The sequence below is a fragment of the Melospiza georgiana genome, chromosome 2 (genome assembly GCF_028018845.1).
Source record: "Melospiza georgiana isolate bMelGeo1 chromosome 2, bMelGeo1.pri, whole genome shotgun sequence".
Lineage (NCBI taxonomy): Eukaryota > Metazoa > Chordata > Aves > Passeriformes > Passerellidae > Melospiza > Melospiza georgiana.
The window spans coordinates 85,959,495-85,982,372 of NC_080431.1; the positions used below are offsets into that span (position 1 = coordinate 85,959,495).

At 38.5% G+C, this 22,878-nt stretch overlaps 1 protein-coding gene across 1 annotated transcript in view; it reads left to right on the forward strand.

Annotated features, from left to right (window-relative positions):
- The window catches only part of CFAP44 (cilia and flagella associated protein 44), a 41,203-nt gene that overhangs the window by 16,231 nt on the left and 2,094 nt on the right, over positions 1-22,878 (forward strand). The window contains exons 13-31 of the mRNA XM_058045456.1: positions 757-963; positions 1,889-1,999; positions 3,607-3,759; positions 5,503-5,721; positions 6,178-6,320; positions 7,177-7,447; positions 9,318-9,373; positions 9,797-9,959; positions 10,304-10,434; positions 11,369-11,583; positions 11,963-12,128; positions 13,426-13,603; positions 14,628-15,113; positions 16,532-16,735; positions 17,460-17,655; positions 18,666-18,776; positions 20,252-20,382; positions 21,519-21,635; positions 22,212-22,413. Coding sequence (XP_057901439.1) covers positions 757-963; positions 1,889-1,999; positions 3,607-3,759; positions 5,503-5,721; positions 6,178-6,320; positions 7,177-7,447; positions 9,318-9,373; positions 9,797-9,959; positions 10,304-10,434; positions 11,369-11,583; positions 11,963-12,128; positions 13,426-13,603; positions 14,628-15,113; positions 16,532-16,735; positions 17,460-17,655; positions 18,666-18,776; positions 20,252-20,382; positions 21,519-21,635; positions 22,212-22,413 — 3,460 coding nt within the window. The remainder of the gene's footprint in view (positions 1-756; positions 964-1,888; positions 2,000-3,606; positions 3,760-5,502; positions 5,722-6,177; positions 6,321-7,176; positions 7,448-9,317; positions 9,374-9,796; positions 9,960-10,303; positions 10,435-11,368; positions 11,584-11,962; positions 12,129-13,425; positions 13,604-14,627; positions 15,114-16,531; positions 16,736-17,459; positions 17,656-18,665; positions 18,777-20,251; positions 20,383-21,518; positions 21,636-22,211; positions 22,414-22,878) is intronic.

Genomic DNA, 22,878 nt, shown 5'->3' on the forward strand with positions numbered 1-22,878 from the left:
ACATACTTTGAAGCATCTGTATACCATAATCTCCTCATAGGCAAGCTAGCAGTGTCTTTGTTAGATAAGTGAATAGTGACACGTCAGCTCATAATCGCCTTCAAAACATTACCACGTATGCCAAAATACCAACTAAATCCACAAGTCCAGCTATATCCAGCTAAAACACAGGCCTGTCTCTGCTAAGCTTTATCACAGTTCAAGCCTCTCTTAATTGTTAGCAATTGGCTTACCTACAGGATTTACAGTAAGGACTCCTCCTCCTTTCCATCTCAAGTGGCATTCCCTATTGACTGCTGTACTTTCTATGGACTCAGCCAGACCCAAGCCTGTTCCCTGACCTCTTAAAAAATCATACTTACGTTTGGTGCCCCATATTATATTCAGGGAAACATAATACTTTGGTTTGAGTTTCAGGTCTTTTGCTTAAGAAGCTACTGATATATCTTTATGTCAGTATGAATTACCTCTTCCTCTGACATTACAACCACATTTCTTCAGTTTCAGTGACATATTATCACTAAAAAAAACTAAAACACAATCCAACCCGAAAATAGGCCCCAGTCCTCTCTCTTCCTTTGTGATATCATATTAGAGATGATAAATGACATTTCCTATGTATGCAATATTCTTTGTGCTTTAGCAACACTTCCACATAAGGTGAGTTTAAAGGTGAACAACAGAGCATAATATGGATTATTCTTCAAAGCTCTCAGATGTACGCTGTGATTTTTTTTTTCTTTGTTTCACTTAAAGGTAAGTCCTGAGGGAGGTCTAATTGCTGTGGGGTTTGAAGATGGTGTTGTCCGCATGATTGAAGTTTATGATCCCACACTGCTGCCCGGTCATGAAGGACAGGCCAATGAGATTGCAGAGATAAATCTGAAACAAGTTTTCAAACCTCATGCTGCTGCAGTCACAGCCCTGGCATATGAACCAAAGGGATATGTGTTTGCCACAGGGGTATGTATCATGCAGTTTGGTTGGTTTTATTAAGCCACAAATGTAGAGCATTTAAAAGGAGATAAGGTACAAATTTGTTTACTGAAAATGCAGTTTTACTTCTGTTGCTGCTATTGATTGCTTGCTGTAGTTCTCTGTGCAGGGAGAAGGATCTGTTTGCACTCACACCTGTTTTTCTGAAGGAAAGCAACCATGCAATTCACACAATTAATTTTGTGAATTACTGGACTGTTTAGTGTGAATTCTGTAATTCCCTTTGAAAATGGATTTGGTTCATTTGGTTCAGGAATTAGTTTACTAGGATCTCGGAATTAGTAAAAGCAAGTCCGTTGGTACACCGCATTGGCAGCAATCCAGCTGCTACCCAGCACTGCTTGGCCTTGCCACAGGGTCAGTCAGTCATTATGCCTGGTGGTCTTTGAGATGGTTTCCAGTTAATGTGGTGTCTCTTTTTAAAAGCTTGTCCTTAGCCATGATCAGTTTGCATTTGCAGTTACACGTTTCTTAAGCTGAATTCCCATGCATTTAATTTAGTGTAGGATTTAAGGTAAAATGAATCATATTGTGTGCCAGTTTTTGAACTTCTTGTTATCTGGGGAAATCAGCTTGTGCTGCCTTATCTGAAAAATCAGGCCTGAGCCTGATATTTAAAGGAGCTCTTGGGGCAATGGGCAGAATGCACATTGCAGGTGATGCCAAAGGAGGCCATTAAGAGATATGGGTGCAACATGTTTCTTGGAATAGTGTGGGCAGGGTTTTTATTTCCTCCCAGTAATCATCATGGAAATCCAGTCCTAAATCTCCCCTGTTTAAACACAAAAGAATGGAAGTGTGTGCCTATGTCATAAAGTACTTACAGTCTTTTGAATTTTTGGTCAGCTGTGATTCAGTCATCATCTTTGCTTGTTTGTTTGTTTTTCCTCAGAGTAAAGACAAAACAGTTTTCTTTTTTGCTGTTAAGAATGAATACAGGCCTATTGGATTCATCTGTGTCCCTGGGCCTGTACAGGCATTACAGTGGTCTCCACCTTCTCATGTGAGTCACACATATTTGTTTTCTTTCCTTCCCAGCAGTGTTAACATATAATTTTAAAAAGAATTTCCAATCAAAATAGATGAAGATCCACAACTCTAGTCATGTCCTCTATAGACAATACAAATAATGTTTTGCTCCTTTGTTCTTCATGCTGCTTCAGCATGACAGAAGGTTCTGTATAGTGAAATCTCTGGTTCAGTCACTATGGACATATTTTGGGTTTTGGATAATGCAAACTACAAGGTTTTGGTATGCTTTTTGAGCCCTTGACATGAGGAAACAATCTTATTCCTTAGCTTTTGGAAGAACTGATTCTTTTTGTCAAAAAGTTATTTGGCATTACTGTCTGTGACTCTTGCCCCTATTAAAACAGGCTTTTGAAAAGCTTTTTGACATTAAGAAAGATTTTGGATCTTGAAATTCACATTCTGTGTTTGAAATGTGTCAGGACACACCAATGTAGGTTTTTGCTAATATTTAAAAGTGTTCTAGGGTTAGGATAACATTTGAAATTTTATTTGGTCCAGTAACCTTATTTAGAGGAGAGACTAATAATTATTTTAAAATTCTAGCAAGATACATTTTGCAGGTGCATAGTGGCAAAGTGTGGTTATTTCCACTTCTAAAAGCTGGCAAAATAAGTCTTGTTGGTATGAATTCTATCTTACTGCAGAAACAACAGATCTTGATCTGACAGTTGCATTTTGAGTCCTTTCCTTAAAGACAAGGTACTTCTCCTTACTAAAAAAAGCACCTGTTGTGTCTTGGGTGTTAGATTCTGCCTGAGTAAGTTTCTCTACCTGTATCTGGCCTCCATTGCTAGATAAGAACATCTGCTTAACACAGTGCCAGCATCTGAGTGTCACACCTCTTCTTTTTTTTTTGTTTGTTTTAAAGAAGCACTGGTTATTAAATACATTACATTTAATGAATGCATTTTTAAACTGAGATCCTATGGACACAGGAACCATATAATTCCTAGTTGGGTTTCCATAGCAACTCTAAAATGTCCTCTTTGCACATTTTTAATGATAGGTCGGATAAAATAAGCCTCTCTCTCTTTTCTCCAGTTAGCTTATGAAAATTGAAACTAAATACAGACTTTCTTTTAAAAACTCAAAACACTGAAAAATTATTACCTTCACCTCACCTATTCTTCCTAACTTCCCATTTTAAAGGACTTGTGAGGTGCCAACAAAAAACAAACTGTAAGGTAAGTAGCATTTGGCAAGACTTTGAGCCAAGTTTTGATGATATAAAGGATTTATTAGTATGGAAATATGAAATTATCAACCAAAAACCTACTACGTCATGGGTCAAATCCATCTTTTAATTTAACCAAATTTCCAAAAGATCATCATACTGCTTTCAAGCTAAGCAGTGTCAGGTTTGGTCACAGCAAGTATTTCCTCAATTCCTTAGCTTTGCCTAGCATAAAAGAAGCTCACTGACTTCTGATGTCCATTTAAAAGTGTACATAGAAATAAGAGCACGGTAAGTGTGGCTGGAGTTTGGCTTTATGCCTATGCATCTGCCTAACCAACTCTTCCTCCCGTTTGTCTCGATTCCATTTATACATCTGCCCCATTCTTTGTGTTTTTGTACAGGACAAGAGCACGCTGCTCATCCTTTGTGAGAATGGCTTTGCTGTCCAGGTTCCTGCCCCTCACCATGGGAAGCTGTATACAGCGACCACCTATCACATAGTAGACCTGCCAACACAGTACTTCCATTTTTATAGTGTTAAATCCCAAATCAAGGTAAAAAACTCTCCCGTGGCAGAATTTCATCTTCTTCATTGTGCCAGGTGACCAAACTACACAGAAGAGTTTCTAGTCCCTGTATGTCATCACAGGGTTTTTGCTAAGCTCCTTGAAAAGGAGTGGAAGGTGAAAGCCATTTGTGGCTTGAAATTACAAGTTGTTTTTGGTTTATTCAAACCTACATGACACTGAAAGCATGATGTGAATTTTGATTATAATTAGAAGACAGCATTAGAGAAAGGGAAAGGTAGTGCATTAGTTCTCAAAATATTTTAATTTTGGTAATTTTGACAAAAAGCGCTGTTTCTTGTGGCTGATATTCACCCTATAGGAAATTTCTTTCAACAGTTATTAAACTGCCAGGTAGTAACCTTGAAGCAAATATGAAACATCTCTCTTTTTTTTTAGCAGTGTTTCTGGCTTTTAAAAAATCTTTTACGTTTAAAGGTGTGCATTTAATTTCTGAATGGTACTTAGTATTTAAAAAGATTGTGTGGGGCCAAAGGAATAGAGTTATGTCAAGTCACAGCTACAGTTAGTTTTGTGAAACTAAAAAACAAGCTGATGTTAGACTCAGAAGGAGAACTCCAGTGAGCAGACTCTCAGTTCCATACTCAATCCACTACAATGCAACAGCCTCTCTCGTTCTGTTCTTAACCTGTGATTTCTCTGCCTTCTCTGTTAACTGCTCCTATATTACTGAAGGTCAGGCAAAGCATCATTTTGTGTTATAATTTGGAGGAAGTCAGCATGCAGGAGCAAGATCTCTAGATGCTTTTTCACAGCAATACCTATAAGAATGATCACAAAGCATGCATGAGAAAGGAAAGATTAAAATAATATGTATTGAGTTTTGTTAGTTTTCTTGTTTGTTTGTTTTTTGGTTGGTTTTCTTTTTGTTTTTTAGTCAAATTAGAAGAATAATGTTGAGAAACAATCACTAAAAATAAAAAATGTTTCTACAGAGAGAAAGAATATTAATGGCTCTCTTTTTACTTTGGAATTAGATAAATAATTAATAAGTTACAAAAAGGATGTTCTAATGCAAGGAAAGATTTCTCCCAGTAAGGGTGGTGATAAAAAAAAGTAATTTTTATTATTCCTATCTCTAGAACAGGAGATTTTTTGAAAGGTATATTAGACAAAGATCAGCTGATAATATTTAAGGGCTTGCTGGTTCAGCTATCTAATATCTTCTTAGGAAGCTATTGTTTCAGAGAATGTTTGGTATTTGTTTATGCTATAGTAGGCTTGGATGGAAGAGAATTTTGAAGGTTTGATAAATCTTTCCTTCATTGTTCAGAAGTTAAGTCAATTACAGATTCTCTGTTTTGCTCCATACCAATCATGCACTAGAATTTATTCGAGTTCAGCTTTCCAGTTCTTTTCTTTCTCCAGGGCAGGCAGGGGACAAGACTTAGGATTTCTGCAGGAGTAAGCATAGTGGTGAAGATTTGGAATAATCTCTCTGAAGAAATGTTGAAATCTACTTGTCATTCAAAATTATTTCTGTTTCAAAGGAGCAAGAGTAGATACTTCAGAGGAGGGAAAGGGGGGAATTTCACTGGCGAGTCCCATGAAGTCTGGTTGATCTCTGCTAAGTTGACAGGAGATTTCTGTAGATATTTTGTATGTATAATGCCAGGACCACCTTGGATTTCATGTATGAGACTCCTTCAGTCAGTGATGTGTGGAGTGCCTTGGTTTCATGTCTTGGTGTTTCTCTGCTTGTTGTAATAGCTGAAAGATGAGATTGCTCGGAGAGAGAAAGAAAAGGAAGAGAAGGAGAAGGCAAGGCTTGAATGGATAAAGCAGCAAAAGGAGCTGGGAATCGAGGTAGAAGAAACTAAAGAGGAAGAAGCTGAAGAGGAGCCATTGCCACCTGTCTACATACCAGAGGAGCCCAGTCCCATCCTCTGTGGCTTTTATTCAGCACCTGGAAAATTTTGGCTTTCCTTGGTAAATCAGTTTTTACTTCGTATTGATTGGGTTGCATGATGTGACATCCTTTCCCTTTGAAACCTGTCATCCCTAGGACATCCAATTCCTTTCATCCTTGACTGGTTTCACTGGTTTTTGTGAAGTATACCAGTAGTGCCACTCTGATTCAGATTGTTTGGTTAATATCCAGTAGGTGCCCTTCTTGGTGGTGGCTGAATGGGCACAAAGACTGAGCTGTTCCCTCACAAGCAGAAGGTAGAATTTTAGCATAGTGGTAGAATGGCTTTTAATGCCAGAGATCATGACAGACTTCTGTCTGTGGATAAATAGGGTCTATAGGTGTTTGGAGGTAGCATTTTCTAACCTATCACAGGTCCTTAGGAAAGGAAGAATTATTCTGAAATTTGCATTTTCCTGGTCAGTTGCTTCAGTTCTCTTTTGTCACCATTTCCTTATGGTCCTTCTCTTCTTCAGGGTGGATACGACTCAGGGTTTCTCTATCATTGCGAATTCTCACATGGTGGCGAAGAAGACCCTGAGAAGAGGAAGGATGAACCTTTTGAAGTGATTCCTATGAAGAACACTGAGAACAATCCCATTCACCGAATCTCCTTCTGGTAAAATACTGTAATGTAAGAAATAGCTCTGGGATAAAGCTTGATGAAATTTAACTTGGAAGGGGGAGTGTATGCTCCTTTGTCCCTTTTCAATTGTGGCTCAACTCTAGTATACAGGAACTCTCTCTGATTTTCCTGGTACTGAGTTTCACTTAAAATTCCTAATGGACATAGCTGAGCCATGTGTCTGATAGAATAATTTTAAAAGACCTTCAAAGACGAAAAAGTGGGATTTCTAAGTAAGTACGGACTAGAACTCAACCACCCTACATTGTAGAACTCTAGGAGAACCCTTAGAAGTCCCTGCATATAGTGATCAACAGAACAGCAGTTCTTTATCATAGTTAACAAAGAGAATTAGAACATGGAGCAGTCAGTCCATCCCTCTAGTGCTAAGAATATAGGCTTCTCAGGACATTCTGTGAACTGTATGAATGGAAAGGCTGGATTCTTTTCAGACTCCCAATATTAGGTTCTCTGTAAGAATATGCATGTTCTGCATCAAAAGGAGGTAGGTTTAATTCAGGGTTTAATCTACTGCTGGCTGTATTCACCACCATCTGTACTAAATGGGGAGCAAGGGCTAAAAATCTGCTTTTCTCATTTTTAACTTTGTGTCTGCTACACTGCCCAGCTCAGGGCTAAGAGTAGTTCTAAGATACATGGCAAGTGCAGCCAATTAGCTGCAAAACACTTCATAGTAGAATCACATATACTTTAAATGATCCAAATACTTTGCTTTCAGCTTCCAGACTTGGGAAAGTGATTTCTATTAAACAAGATCAGCTCTTTCAATATTTTGAGCTTGCTTGTTAGAAGTTGCTGCTATTACTCTTTCTTGTTGTTTATTTACCAGTACCCAGCCCCCGCTGATGTTCTGTGGGATGCAGGATGGCTCCCTGCGTGCCTATCCTCTCAAGGAGGAAGGCATCTCTGAGGGTGCCCTCAAGGACTACTGGTACCTGAATGTGCACGACAACGATAATGGGCAGATCCGGGGGATCTGTTGTAGCCATGATGATGGGTGTCTGATTACCTGTGGTGGAGATGGAAACATTTTTACATTTGACCTCTTGTCAGAGGAAGAGGTTCCCAAAGAGCTAAAAGTCATGATCCCCCCTCCTAGGGTAAGTTGGTACCCTCTTTCACTGAATTAGGCCTATTTGGAATGAAGCAATCCAGATGGGCAAACGTGGTTCAATTATTTTTCTTAAAGATCTTTCACAGCAAAAGCTGAAGTTTCCCCAGCTATTTAGAAGAATAGCTCTTGCAAAATGTTCCCTAATAAATTGGCTCTGGGACTGCATTCTTCCTTCTCAGTGTTTTGTGTTTTTCTCCAAATAAACATAGTATGTCTTATTCATGCGTAATATTCTGCCAGTGCTTTCCCACTCAAAGGTGTAGTCATGCATATTCCTGGAATTAAAAATTGCAAGGATTTCTCATACTTCATACCTTTCTTGGGTTTAATTCCAGTAAAGTATGATTCTGCTGTGGATGGGGATTCTAGAAATACTATTGGAGAATATCATATATGTACTTTCTCTATACATCTAGTACCATTCATCTAAAATTCACAATGGATTTTTTTACATTTGCAAAAGAGCACAACATGGTGCTGATGCTGTTGCTCTTTCACTCTTGGGCAGCATTAGTAGTAATGAATTTACAGGTGTCCTGCACTCACTGCAGAACTGATCATCTTTTAAACGGATGACGCTGGAACTCAGAAGCAGTTCTACTGATAATGCACAGGAAGAGAGATGTCAACTAAAATGTTCAGATTTCATTGAATTTTTAAAAAGTCTTAAGAGTGTCTGAATTAAATAAATATAACTTGAAAGAAGCAGTGAGACCTGTTGAGTAAAGAAATGCCATTATGCACAATAAATGTTACAGTGGCCATATATTCAATAGTGTTAAAAAATCTTGAAAGTGTCAACATAAAACAAATTAAACTTTTAAATATGTTTTAGTAGTGGTTAGTAACTACATTTTGAAGGATGCTTGGCAACGGAGACAGAGGAAATTGTGATTTTGGTAATTTAGCTAAATTGTTATGGCACTGAGAATAGAGCCAGAGTTACTTTCTATAAGTGAATGATTAGAACCTTTGATATCAGAGTCTTACTAACTCCAATATTACAAGAAGTTATTAATATACAATTATAAGCATATGTTCAGATTTATAGTTTTAAATATGTAAGTAGCTCTATATAAAGACCTTTATGGTCAGTTCTGTTGTTCAGGCTAACAACATTCCTTAATGAACATTCTAATAGAGTTTTTCCTTTTCAAAGTATATCTTCATTAAGTATCTGTTCTAGTTTTAAGTCATGTGAAAGATTTAAAAAATTCTATCTTCATTAAACTTAATGAGATTCTTAGAGAATCAAATACAAATCATCTGAAACTAATTGAGTTAAATTACAGATCAATTAAGTACAGCTAAATTGTTGGGTGATAGTCCCCCCTCTTTTGTCAGAGAATGATTGCCTAGGGAAATGAGGCTTGTGCTACTGCAATGTCCATCCATCTGCCATTCTTCACAGCTAATAATTGTGAATCCATTATGCAGTCAGCAAAAGCCAACCAGACTAATTACAGAAGTAACTTGGAATTAGCCCGTGACACACTGACTCTGTCAATGTGGCTGTGAGGGGAGACAAGAGAACTGGGCTGGGAGGTAGAGAACCAAAGATGGTATGGGACAGAGTGAACTTAGGACAAGCAATGATGTAATGATTTATGCCACTGGGGAGGTTATAGGATTTGTGTTCTCTGTCCCTAATGTTTCATTAGTTCTTTTTACATATAAACCAACTTCATTGCTTTTTCTGCTTGAAACATGACAACGTAATATTTAAGGCCAGATAGTAATATTGAAAATGAAGATTTCTTTTGTTTTTGTGAGAGGTGGTGAAAGCTCTGTCTTAATCTTTATAAAAGCTGAACTATAACTGCTTGTTTAAAGACAAGACAATGTTTTTATTCCAGAGAGGTCTTGAGAAGGAGAAGGCTACTGAAGACATTAAGGATCCTGATGCCTACAAGTAAGAGATGCATAGATAATGATGAAAAGGATTTTCAAGTGTTGGTAGCTCTTTTCTCATGTATTTCTTTTTGCCTACAAAGAAGAGGGACAAATTGATCAACCCAAAATTGGGGTCATTTATTTGTGAAACACACAGTTTTTTCATGCTTTCTCTCCATTTCATCTATTTTTCTCTGGAAGTAATTCAAATATCATACTATGAGGCAGTTAACTTCGTACTACAGAGACAGCAAAAAGTCAAAGCCTCTTGATGTTAAGAGTGTGTAAATATACAGGAAGATTATTCCTTTTTAAGTTACCTTAAGAACCATTGAGTTCAGTGGGAATTTAAGACTATCAAGGAAATCTAAAAGGTCATATAAACTGTAACCTTTCCACTCTTGCATTGAGATAACATAATTTCCTTTTTATGCATTTTCAGTATTGAGGAATACAAGCAGAAAGAGGAGCATGAACGGAAAATGAAGGAAGCTGAAGAAAAGAAAAATAAGAAAAGAGAGGAGTTAAGTGCACTGAGACAAGACTTTGTTTTGCTCCTTCAAAAGAATCAGGAGTTGCCCAAGCACATGCAGTTGCACAGAGAGGTACACCTGGCTTTTATTAGGATCATTTACATTTACAGGCACCTTCTAAAATGTTGCTACATACCATGTTGGGGCCAAAGATGTCCAATGCTTTGGATTAAGGTAGTTTTAAGAATATATAAATTGATGGACTTCTGAATCACAGCTGAATCCCAGCTTAATCACAGCTGATTATTTGTGCCAATCAAGAAGCACAGGAAAATAATTTGGTTCTCTGTGGAGATAGCTTCTGAAATAAAGGATAGTGTTGATGAGCATGCAACTAAGGCACCTAGGTAAAAATATTTATTATGAAGATCTAGTAGCCAAAATAATGTGATGCTGGGTTTTCTGTCTTCCTGCAGGAGTTTGAGATGGACCGTAGGATCTTTGAAGAGCTGGACAGGCAGACACTACAGAGAATCCAGTTAGTGCAAAAGCAGCTGGCTTGGGAGCACGAGAAACAATTCATTGGACTGCAGAAACTACAAAAACAGTAATTACCACTTTTCTTCTGACCTTCCATGGGGTTAATTGTCTATGAAGTTGTACCTCCCACAAGAAAAAAGAATGTGATTTTTTTTCTCTCTCTCTCATATAATCAGTATTTAATCTGTTCTGTTATGATTCTGTTCTTATTTAAGAATCTTACTTATTCTTGGGACATACACAAGAGTATATGTTCATATTTATTTGTAATTACTTCTACTGAATCATTGGTAAAAATGCAGATAGTCAAATGAAGGAAATTACTTCATTTGGATTCACTTCTGTATGAAGAAAGCTGGTTGAGACTATTTGCCTGGGGTTTTGCCAGTAAGTTCAATAAGAACCAAGAACTCTTACTGAAGTGTTGAAAAACAACCTGGGAAATGACTGCCTGTTTTTAAGACATGTTGTGTGTCTGTCAGGTATTTTAATGTCATTGCTAACACAATGTTCTCTATACAATTTGAAGTTACAAAACAAACTTTCTCAAGAACAAAAGTTTAGGCATGAGGTCCATTTTGAGGTGGTTTTCATAGATCTAGGTAAGAGCAAAACATTAATTAATAAAATAAACACACAATTAAAAAACCACCTTAGGCACACAGAGTATGTAACTGGGAAAAAAGATAGAATGAGCATGTTTTTGACAAGTCCTTAGTGGAAGATGAAAATTACCCTCATGAAGAACCTGGTATAAGTTTCAATATTGGGAAAAGTCTTCATGTGTTTATTCTTGATCATCTCCATTCTTAGATTGCATATAAGCCAGTAGATAGTGTCATATGTCATCCTGCTATGCAATTACTTACTGACTTGTGGATTTATATGTAAGGATTGCATGTGCAATAAGTAAACTACACTATTCATGCTCTTTTGGTCAAGGTAAAATGGTATGTTGTGCCCACTGACATCAGACAGTTTTGTCTAATTTGTGATTCCAGGTTTCAGGACTCTCTGGAATTTACTCTCACTGTTCATGCTATTCAAAGCAATCATCAGATTTCGACCTACAGCCTTCTAACAGTGTCTGAGAAATACGCCCAAGATAAGAAACAGGAGGACAGCAAGGGGGCAGTACATAAAGAGAAGTGGACAGGACTTAAAGAGGCAGAACAAGCAGAAGAGATCTCCAGAGAGACAAGCCCTGTGCACAGAGGTAATGATAACTATTTAAATATTTCAGTAATAGGGTTTCTGTCTTTCAACTCAGTTTGTGTTCCTGAGTCCAAGTTAAAAATACACATGTAAGTGCAGGTAAAGAAATATAGCTGTAATGTGTTTTTTTAGTACCTATGTACAAAGTAACACTCAAACATAGTTTTCCATGTTTAGATCAATCTCAGCAATTGTCTGTCAGCTGTGTGGGTAGAATGTGACTAAAAGTCAGTCAAAGAACCCGAATACTTACAAAACATCCACTACAATGGAACTAATTTACATCAGTTCTACAGGAGTTGTCTGAGGGAGTTTCCAGTGGCTGGAACTGCACTGTGCTGCATGGTATTACATTTTCACATGGTTATATCTTGTTTCAGGAAGTGTAGCTTTTGAGAATGAGGCTGAAAGCCTGAAGACACCAGACGTCCAAAAGCCAACCACGCGTTATATAGAAAGCAGACGTCAGAAAATCAGAAGGCTCATTGAGAAATATGATGCACTGAAAGCCAAGATCATGAAGAGGAGGGCAGAATGGCATGAATTGTGAGTTTTGAACTGGACTCTGTTCCCTTTTAGTTCTGCTTCTTGTTGAGGTCTAGTAATGCCATTTAGGTGTCATATGGCACTATAATCTCCCTGGTTAGGTTTTTATATTCCTAAGGGTTGTAATTAAAACAGATGAGTTTTCATGTATTTCCAAGTCTCGAGAGAGCATTAGAATATATTTAGTTTCTATGGTTCCTGTAAAATATTATCAAATTTGAATCCAGCTCGGTAGCTGTATTTTCAGATAGGGAGTAAAATGTGTCTAAATTGCTCATGACTGAGGGACACCTACACCATTACAGTCAACTCAAAGTGAATCCTGCCAGCCCCTCATGGAGCAGAAACTGTAACAGCTGGGTTAGGTCAGCAGTCTTAGCCTCTCAGCCTTCATGGGAGTGTTTGTGATATGTCATCACGCTCCACGCTGGTCTTTATCTTGAGCAGCAAGAAAAGGGGACAGGACATCTTTCACAGAATCATAGTTCCTTCCTGAGTTGGAAGGGACCCACAAGGACCATCAAAGGCCAACTCCTGTCCTTGCATGTGGCAGCCTCAAGAGTCACACCCTGTGCCTGAGGGTATTGTCCAAACACCCCTTGAAGTCTGTCAGGCTTGGTGCTGTGACCACTTCCCTGGGAGGGCTGTTCCAGTGTCCAACCACCCTCTGAGTGAAGAACCTTTTCCAAATATCTAACCTAAGCCTTATCTTTGAATGACCACTTTTTCAAGGCTGGGTTAGATGGGGCTTTGAGTGACCTGGTCTAGTGGAAGGTGCCCCTGTCCATGTCAGGAGCACTGGAACGAGATGATCTTTAGGGTGCCTTATAACCCAAACCATTCTATGCTCATGGAAGTACAAAAGTTCTTCCTTAGGAGATGAATGGCAGGGAATAGGACCAATGTAGAGTCAGAATACAAAGCTTTTAAGGTTATTGAGTGTTTACCAATGTAGTGTGGGATCAAGTATTCTGTGCTACAGACTGGTAGATTGTTGATGTGTGGCTCCCTGAAATTGATAGCAGCATGTGCTCACTTAACCCAGAACTCAGTCTGAGTGTGAAGGTTTAAATTTTCCCATGGCAGAGCTGTTTAAGAGTTCTTAGGAGGGAAAAAATATCTGGGATTTTCATTTAAATGTGCCAGGATATTCTTTCCAAAGTAGCCATTCTTTTCTGAAAGAGATGTTATCAGTCTTTCACCTCCCAAACTTTGCTGCACAAGTAAGAGGGTATGAAGTGACTGTTCATTTGTATGTTTTCTGTCTTGAAGTTCAGCTTTATTTTGTACCTACCAGATATAAGAGCAAACCTAGACGTAGCCATGAGAATTCCAAAGATGCTGAGGACATCAAAGAAGCACGGGAGACTATAGGATGTTACAGGCTGAAGAGTGCCACTAACTACACACTGACTGAAGATGAGCGTATAAACACTGAAAAGAAGATGATGCAGCTTGCAATCCTGGAAGACTTGGTATGTAAAACTGTATATAGCCCCATTTTTTGAGAGGAAGTGAGGATAGTGTATTAATCACTGAAGAAATTTTTTTAAAGGAATTGAAAGTGAGTGTGGGAATAGGCCTTGGCTGTTTTGAGTAAGCTTTAGTTACAAATCAGCCCTTTTCTTGTGAACTGTCTTGTGTTTCAGCAAACCCAAAACGGAATCATTCCAGAAAGAGAATTTACCTTTACTTGTGTTTCAGCAGGAACATCTGTCTCTTTTAATTACAAGTCTTATAATCTAGTAAAAACACTGAGCTAAATAACCCGTGCCATGAAATACCTTTACAAAAACAGGGATGTGAGCGAGGACAAGTGTTCTAGTGTGGCCTCTCTGTATTTGCACTTTGGCAGCCGCTGCTCCTGGAATTGGAATCTTCCTGAGAAATCAGGTTTTTTGTACCCACCTTGCTATGGTGGAACTCCTTCAGTCACCACGCGTCTTTCAACGTTGAAGACACAATAAGTTCAAATGTTGTGCAGTACTTTTGTTGCTTTCCCTGTGATTTTCCCCCCTATCCTTCTCATAGGAATAGTTTTTAATTGTATTTGGCTGGAGTGCAAAAGAGTGATACTAGTCTCATTCTGTAGTTCTGATGCTGTCAGATAGCCAGTGATTAACCCAATTCATTAGAGCAAACAAAGGGAATAGTTCTTGTCATAAATTCTGGGTTTATACAGATGAGGAATTCCAGTTGCTTCAGGTGGATGGTGTGTTATTTTCTTCTATAAAGATCAGAGAAGTTTCTCCCAAGAATATTAATGACGATAGATCAAATAGATCGATTTCTATAGATATATATATATATTGATATAGATCTATATTGATATAGATCTAATGATAATAGATCACAATTATTATTTTATGTAAAAAGAGTCAACTAATAGAGTGTCCCATTATCACAGAATGTTTAATAATCCTAATGTTAGCCTTCCTGAGTTGGGTAAGACTGCTTCCTGTGGTGGAGAATCCTACTAAAATAGTTTTTCCTTTGCAGATCCATAAGACGAAAGTGAATATGAACAAAGAGATTGTGTCTTTGAGGGATCTCAAGGTTTCTACTATTGATGAAATCAAAAGTTTAGTGAAGGAAGTCAAATCCATACAGGCAAACTTAGATGTATCAGAACATCTTCCTATTCCCCCGATCCCTCAGTTACACCCAGATGAGGTTCCTGAAAAGATAGTTGAGTGCAGCAGTGACGTCCTCCTAAAGTTCAGAGAGGAGCAGGAGGCCAAGGCAGAGCTGGAGGAGCCGCTGGAAGGATGTGCCTCGTTCCGTGCATTTAGGCACGTGTTTCTAAAAACTCCTCCTGTGGAAGAGGGTGATGCCATGGTACAGACTGGAGATGCATCAGCTGTGGTCACAGGGAAGCAGGAGGCTTATGAGATGGAGAAAGTAGAGCCAACAGAAATGGAACTGGAAATTTTAATGAGAGAGAAGATAAAAAATCTGTACTTGCAGGAGACCTTGATTAAAAAGGTAGGAAATTGAAAGTTATTTTTGTCAGATTAAAAAATCCCACTGGTTCATAAATGAAACCAAAACCCCTTCAGTCTCAGGATTGCAGCTAGTCTTGCCCTTCTGCAGTCCCAGAAAATGCTAACTATTGCAAATTTACAGTGGAAATCAGTATAAATCCATAACTATAACCTGTGTTCTGACTATTATTACTTGAAAGATATCTTAGATTTCTTACTGATTGTGACGTGAAGCTGTGATCTTAGTGGCCAAAAAAAAGGGGAAAAAAAAGAAAAGTAAAATGTTAGACATAACTTGAAAAATTACAGAGTTAAAAAGCAGCATCACTACAACTTTGTAGATTCATGTTCTCAGCTCTTCAATAACTGTAGTCTCAACTTTCTGGTCTAAAAATTACTTTGTAGGATTAGAAAAGGTACAAAAGAGAGTAACCAAAATGCTTAGTCATGGAAAACATTCTTTAAAAGGTACATCTAAGTGGATAATGTATCTTTGGCCTGCAAAAAAGGCAACTGAAATGGTTTTAGAGATGTGATAAAATTCTGAATAGCATAGAAAAGGAGAGTATGAATCATGTCCTAAAAGAAGGAGAGATATCAAATGAAATGGTTACATAGAAAGGTTGAAGCATGCAAGTGAAAATAGTTTTCCTGTCCAACAATTAGCTAAGCTTTGGAGCTCAGCGCTAGAACATGGGGGAAGCTATAATTTGATAGTGTGGAAAAAAATCCATTCAAAGCTGTTGAACACAAGTATACTGCTTCAAGCTCAGGATGCACCTAAGTCAGAGTTTAAGAGAGCTGTATAGCAGAGGTATGCCACTGTTCACTTGTTTGCTCCATTTCTTAGCATCTCTCCTCTAATATCTGCTACTGGGAATTGATTCTTTGGTCTGCCTCAGCACAGACACCCTTGTGTTTATGTGTATGAAGGTTATGAGGGAATACCCAAATTCTGCTGTGAACATCACACACCTGTAAGTTAATGTTAGCAGCTGCTAGTACTTATTTTGCTGTAGATGTCTAAGTGAAGAGCTGGCAGCTGTTTCAAAAGAAGTCTGTCAAGACATTAGAAGAGTTATTTATTGATGGATCTGGGATTGTTATATAAACTACTGTAAACTGCAGACTACTCCAAAACATTCTCTGAAGACTAAAATACTTCAGGGATGGAGGGGATCCAGTGAAAGATTCCTGTGAAGCCCTGGTGATTCTTTTACTATTATGCTGAGAACAAAGCCAAAGACTTGGGATTAACTTTGTGTTTCAAAGTGCATCGCTACTCTCTAGGAAATAGCATTTCTGAGTTGTTGATTTGGCAGAGAGAATTTTTCCCTTCTGCTCCCTTCTCTAGCTTTGCATGTTTAACTGCACTGGAAATACTTTTCCTGTTCCTGATTTCACACTACTTTGCTCCAGATCAACACACTGGTGATCAACTTCGATGCTGAACTCCGCCTTTTGCGGCACAAGAAACTGAAGATGGATGTGCAGATGAAAAGTGCTGATCTGCGCTGCATCACATGCTGCGAAGAGCTGCTTATCCTGAAGAAACTTGAGATACATGAGGACCTTCTTGAGGAGCAAATTTGTGCCATCATCAATAAACAGGAGGACATACATGTAAGTAGATCACATGTAACATTAATTTAAATTTAACAGTACCATTAGTGCATGGCTTGAAACAAAAGTAAACCATAAACTAAATGGTGACATCCCTTGGCTTTGTTTTAGCACCAATCCAGTGACTAGTGCTAAATTTTGAAAAACAAAAAACTCTTGATGATCACCCTAATAGGATGGTCACTTCTGATGTCGCCCTGTTTTTTAAGTTTTTCTAAGGCTTCTGATGTTTACATTCTTGTAATGAACTTTCTTGCACACTTTATGTAAATAACTTACTGTTTCGCATTTTTTTATGGAGGAAAAGAAATTTGATAGACTGTTAGTTTATCCAGTCTCATTGGAGAGTGATAGTGTCACTGTCACCCTCCAATCCGCTGTCACTTTTAGAAATCTATAAATGTTGGAGTCAAAAATTAAAAGTCTTTTTTTGCCTTGGAAAATCCAGTGTCCCCATCTGTTTCGTGTCCTAAAGTGACATTCTAACTTCCAATACTTAATTTTTTAATAATCTTAACATCTGTATTTTAATAGATCCTTCATGATATGTCATAAGTGACTAATCACATCCTTTAAGAACATATTCCTAGGCGATGCTTGATTGAACCATGGGTTTAATCAAGAGAGACAGACAAGTTTTGCATTTCCAGATCTTCACAGATGCATCCTATATAGGTACACATGAGCTGTACCTTTTAACTGAAATAGATTTTTGTTTGTTTAGTCAAAATTGAAGAGCTGCCTTGCACAAATGGAGGATAGAAAGTCTGAGATTGTAATGCTTGAGGAACGTGAGAAAGCTCTTTATGCCAGCTTTGAAGCATCCCTTGGAGAAAACAATGAATTTGCTGATGTTCTGACAGATATTTTAAAGAAGGAAGTTGTGTATGTGGAAAAAGAAGAAGTAAGAAGAAAAGCAGGTTGGAGATTTTGTTCTTTTTGCTTTATGGATTTGTTATACATATTTCCGTGTGGTCAAGTACGTCTCTCGGTCTAGCTGGAGCCCTGAGCTGGAGCCCTGAGTACACACAACACTCCAGTCAGTTCAAAAGCCCGTAGGTCAAATCTAGCCAGATTTGTTTATAGACTGACAATGTCTTCTGTGGCTGTCATCTTGAATGATAACTATGATGTAATTCTATGAATGATAACTATGATGCAGTTGGTCTGATAACAGCTCCTGCAATTTACATCCTGTAAGTCAATACCGAGGACTGGTAATTGGTAAGAGGAAGAGGCACAGCTTTAAATAGGTGCTTCCCATGCTTTATCAATGGGAGCTATGGATAAGTGATTAGTCTGTCACATTTGTGGCATTCTGCTTTAATCTGTCCATTGACTAATGAGAGATCATAAACCTAATCTGCAATCATCTATTACTCACAGGACTAAACCTATTACAAAAGGATTTCATTCATCTTAGTGACTCAGTTTTAAGCTATTAAAGCTAGGCAGTCCTACTGAGCTAAAATACTTGTGCTCTCTCTGACATGGCTTTTGATTTCCAGTGGGACATGATTAGCAAAAAGTGCAGGCAATGGTGATGTTTTATGACAGATTTGTGCTTTCATATTCTGCTTGGTTGCTTAATCTCTCTGGTAGAATGCTAAACCCACGCTGTTCAAGTTCCTAACACCTATAAAGAGAGAAAATATGTTGAAGATAAGTCCCAAAAACATGGGCTGCATCTGTGTCTGTACTACTACTAGGTGATCTCTCTCTCTCTCTTGCTCTTTCCCTTTCCCTTTTTTCTTTTTCCTTTCTGTGAAAACATCACATCAGATCAAAGCAATAGGCACAAGGCGCCTGCATTCACTTATTACCAGAGTGATCTTTCATGGGTTGCTGGGCTTGTGTTCACCAGCACATTGGCATAATGCATGGCTGGTGAGTCTGGAGCATTTTGCAAGCCAGTGCCTGTTTCTTTCAGGTGAACAAAATGAGAATGAAGAGGAGGATGATGAAAAGCCTGACTTAAAGACTGATGAGGAAAATGGTGGATCTGAATGCATAGTCTTTGATGACTCAGTTTGCCCAGAAGGTACCTAAGCTGTTATTTCCTTGTCTTGTTGTTTAGCTTTAGGGGCAGCATCATGTGTTTGGAAAGAAAACACAGATTTTTAAAATTATTCACTGCATGGTAAAGTCATGAAGGGGTGGAATTTGTGTACCCCTTCTGTGTGCAGCATTTTTCCCTGGGAAACTTTGGTCAAGACAATAAAACTGCTGGTAGTGTAGACTACCCTAATTTAAAAAGTTTGGAAAAATAAAACTTAACTAAGCACTAAGAATTAATTCTTTTGGGTAAACAGCATTCATGGCTGTTATCTGGAGAGAAAAGTTTCCTTTTTGGATTGGAGCAGTGGCATGGCTGTGCTCTCTGGAAACCAGCTGCATGGCCTGGCTGGATCCCTCTCTGTTCAGGGAAATTCTGAGGGGATCCTCATACTGGTAATTGCAGCTGTTTGTTACCACCTCGTGGATTTATGCAGCAATTGCCTGTTGCTAGGCTGCTCTGAAAAGTGAGTAGCTTTACTTTGCAGAATTCTCTTCATTTGTGCATTCAAAAAAGGCAGGCAATCTTTCTCTCTCCTTTTCTTTTGTACAAGCTTAACTAATTCAGATGTTTGTTTTGTTTTTTTTTTTTAATCTTTGAGTGATGTGTCAATGACCGTGCAACAGCACTGCTTCATTTTCAAGTTCTAACTTACCAACAATTTGCCTTCCCTTTTTTTTAAAATTGGATTTTAAAATCATTTCCACAAATTGAATTTTTTATTAACTCCTTGTTCATCTCATTTTTCAATGGAATGTTGGGAAGAAATAAAGATTTTTATTTCTTGCTTAAAACGTCCAGATTGCTAATTTAATAGGATAATTACCTGTTGCATTAGTACCTTCATATTTGTCCCTTTATGTGGAATTTTTTTTGCCTTTATTGGGCTCTCTTTTTTATTATTATGCCTGCTGATTTGGGCATAATTATGCATTTGCTAAGTATTACTGAAATCACAGTATTAGATAGAAATTCACATATCTTCCTTACCATGACACAGGTTCCATGAAATACAGCTTTGTTTACAAGTAGAGCTATAAATGATCCCTACAGCAAGTTCATAATATATAGTGAAGGGGGCTATGGAGAAACAACTATGTGCGCACATAATTGAAGATTTTACTGCAACACATATTAACTACTGGAACTGCATTGCTTACAAAAGCTCATTTTTGAGCACTTACCTTTAATGCTGGCTTTGATGCATTTAATCTGACTTCTGGAAACAAGCTGCCTTGACTGAATGTAAAGAAGAAAAAGATCCATCCAAGACAGTCACCTGTTCCCGGAGGCACGTGGCCCATGGGTTTATGTTTAAGGAAGCTCTAGGGAACCAAACCCATGGTGTTATTATGGGCAATGCTGGGAATGTGCACAGCAGGAGAAGGTACCAGCTCTAATCAGTAATTCCAGAGTAGTCACAGTGAAAGTAAGCTCTTCTTTGACCCTTTCCCTCTCAGGCTGCAGTGAGGATCTCTTTCTGAACACCATCCAGCTCCGGCAGCAGCGCATAGGCATTGAGAAAGCTTTACAAGAGGAGAAGAAAGCTGCTGCTGACCTCAAAAAGGAATATAATGCCTTGGCCATAAAGGTATTTTAGTGTTTTCTCAGAAAGCATCAGCATGCTCAATGTAGTGCTAGTGATTAGTGCTGGTCTAAGACTTAAAAACAGAACCGTAACTCTCCGAGAGGCCTCCATTTGGGAAGAGATATCTGTGGAAGCACAGAGGCAGGAGGCAGCTCAACATGGGTCACCTGGAAAGGGTAAATCTAGTTGGTCCAACCTTAGCTTTCATGGGGCTGGATCCAGGCTTTAGATCAGTTCCTTCCCAGCTGTCTAACCTCATGCAGCAGCAGGAACTGGATTCTCTGGTTCTGATGAAACACATGGTGTGGTGTGGCCTATCCTCTGTGTGTGTGTACAGGAACAGAGATTGAAGAATACTTACCCTAACACAAATCCAGGTTAAAATAAATGCATAAAAATTCTATTCTTCCATCTATTTCTTTTGCTTTTAGTTATTTTCCGTTGCTCTTTGTCACAGGTAACCACTGAATAAACTTTTGGTACAAATTTTCCATTTTGCCTTTTTGAACTCTTGCATTCATTAAGAAATTTGATTTCTACTCGTTAAAAAATATCTTATTTTGAAGGGTTATCTGGAAGAGAGAGGGTGCTACCGAAATAGCATTGTGCAAGTCTTGTGCTTTTTTTGTCTCAAAGATGTTCCATCAAGCATGCTTAACATACAACATTTTTTTAGTTTTTAAAAGCTTTCCTAAGTGCCAGCTGCCACATATTCACCCTGGGGCATGACATTTGAGTCTGAATTGTTTCTTTCTCATGCAGAATCAATAAGCATTTCCAGGCATAACACAATAAAAATTATCTTGCAGGCTCTGTAGATGTACAAGTGTTTTAGATGCTAAACAAAGCAGCTGTCTCTTGATACATACAGAGCAGCTCTAAGGAGACATTCACAAGTGTACACCTGTGCAGAGGTATTCAGGTTAGAATTTTGCTTGAATATATGTAGATAATCCTTGGGTTTGCCTATGAAACTCCCCTATTATATGTAGTTTTAAATTATTATATGTAGTTTTAAATAAACCCACATTTTTATATACTTTTTTCCCCTTTGGATCAGGAACTCTAACAGAACCTTGTTGCCTTGTGTATTCTAAGTATCACAGGATTTTGTTTGTCCACAATTTGTCTTTCTTCAGGCAAAAGAAATAGAAACCAGTCTGGACATAAAAAACAGGGAACTGGAGGCCTTTCAGTGGGAAAAGCTGCACAAACTGAATGAGCTGGATGTAGTTGTGCCTTTGAGACTCCATCAGGTAATTCAAGATGCTGTGCATCTGCACATGCAGAGTAGCCTGTGTACAACTAAACAACAGTGTTACTGTTCTTTGGGGCTCTTAGTTCCTGATTCACTATGGTCTCCTGGGAAGGAAGTGCCATTAACTGAACTTCATGCTGCTATTTCCTCTAGAATTCCCTTTTTTTTCCCTTCTCCTGTAATGACAGAAATGAGGTAAGGACAGGCAGGCTGGCCTATAGCTGAAATGTGCATAGTCTTCAAGTGCTGTATAGGTTTGGCATGGTATTCTCTTTCAGGTCCATAATTACTGATATTCATTCTCCTGGGGGAAAAAAAATGAAACACCTCCCCAGAAAAACAAATCAAAAAATCCCCCAAAAGTATTGAAATTAATGGGAATTCTGCCCAGTTCAATAATGCCAGATTGGGTACAATGCATTCATTCACACAATTCCCTGGCCTAAAAAAAGAGTTGTGCCCATGCCGATCCCACTCATTAACTCTCTATTGCTCACACATTTTATATGAAGAGACATCTCCATCGCTCTTAAGAAGTAAAGCCAGCCTTGCTTATTTCTGGCTGCTTTTGCAGGTGCAGTGCTTGGATGATGGGGAGATGCCCCGTGATTTCTCCCAGACTTTAGTATTTACCAATCAGTCCTTGCAGTACCTGAAAAAGAGAATTGTGGACCTACGTAATGAAAAGCTAATGCAAAGGGAGATCCATAAGAAGGCCAAGGAGCAACATAAGCAGCTTATCCAGGACAAAAAGGAGATGGAGATGGAGATTCAAGGTGAGTAACAAAGACTCTGAACAATACAGCATTGCTAATATTCCTTCTGTCCCTCTCACTGGCTGTGGGTAACTCACAGCATCTGGCTCTACACTTGCATGGATGTCACAGAGAGTAATTGCAGGAAATAGAACAGATCAAGTAGACTGTTTTGATGGAGTAGTGGTTTTCCAGCATTGCACAGTCATCAGGCTGTGCCAATTTGGGAACTTAGTATAAGTAGATCTGACTAGGATGAGACACTGGAAGTCTGGACACGTTTGCTATTTCTGCTTGTAAACCAGAACTCCTAGGATAAAAGTAGTTTCTCCAAAGATACATAAGCTTTTTCTGGTAATTTCCTCCCCTTTGGAACATCTGAAGAAGGAAACAAGGCCTATTCAAAACAGTTTCCCAAGAGGCAAACCCAAAGTTGTGTCTAGCACCACCAGACCTGCAAAGGCCCTATACAGCCTGTGGTGTGAG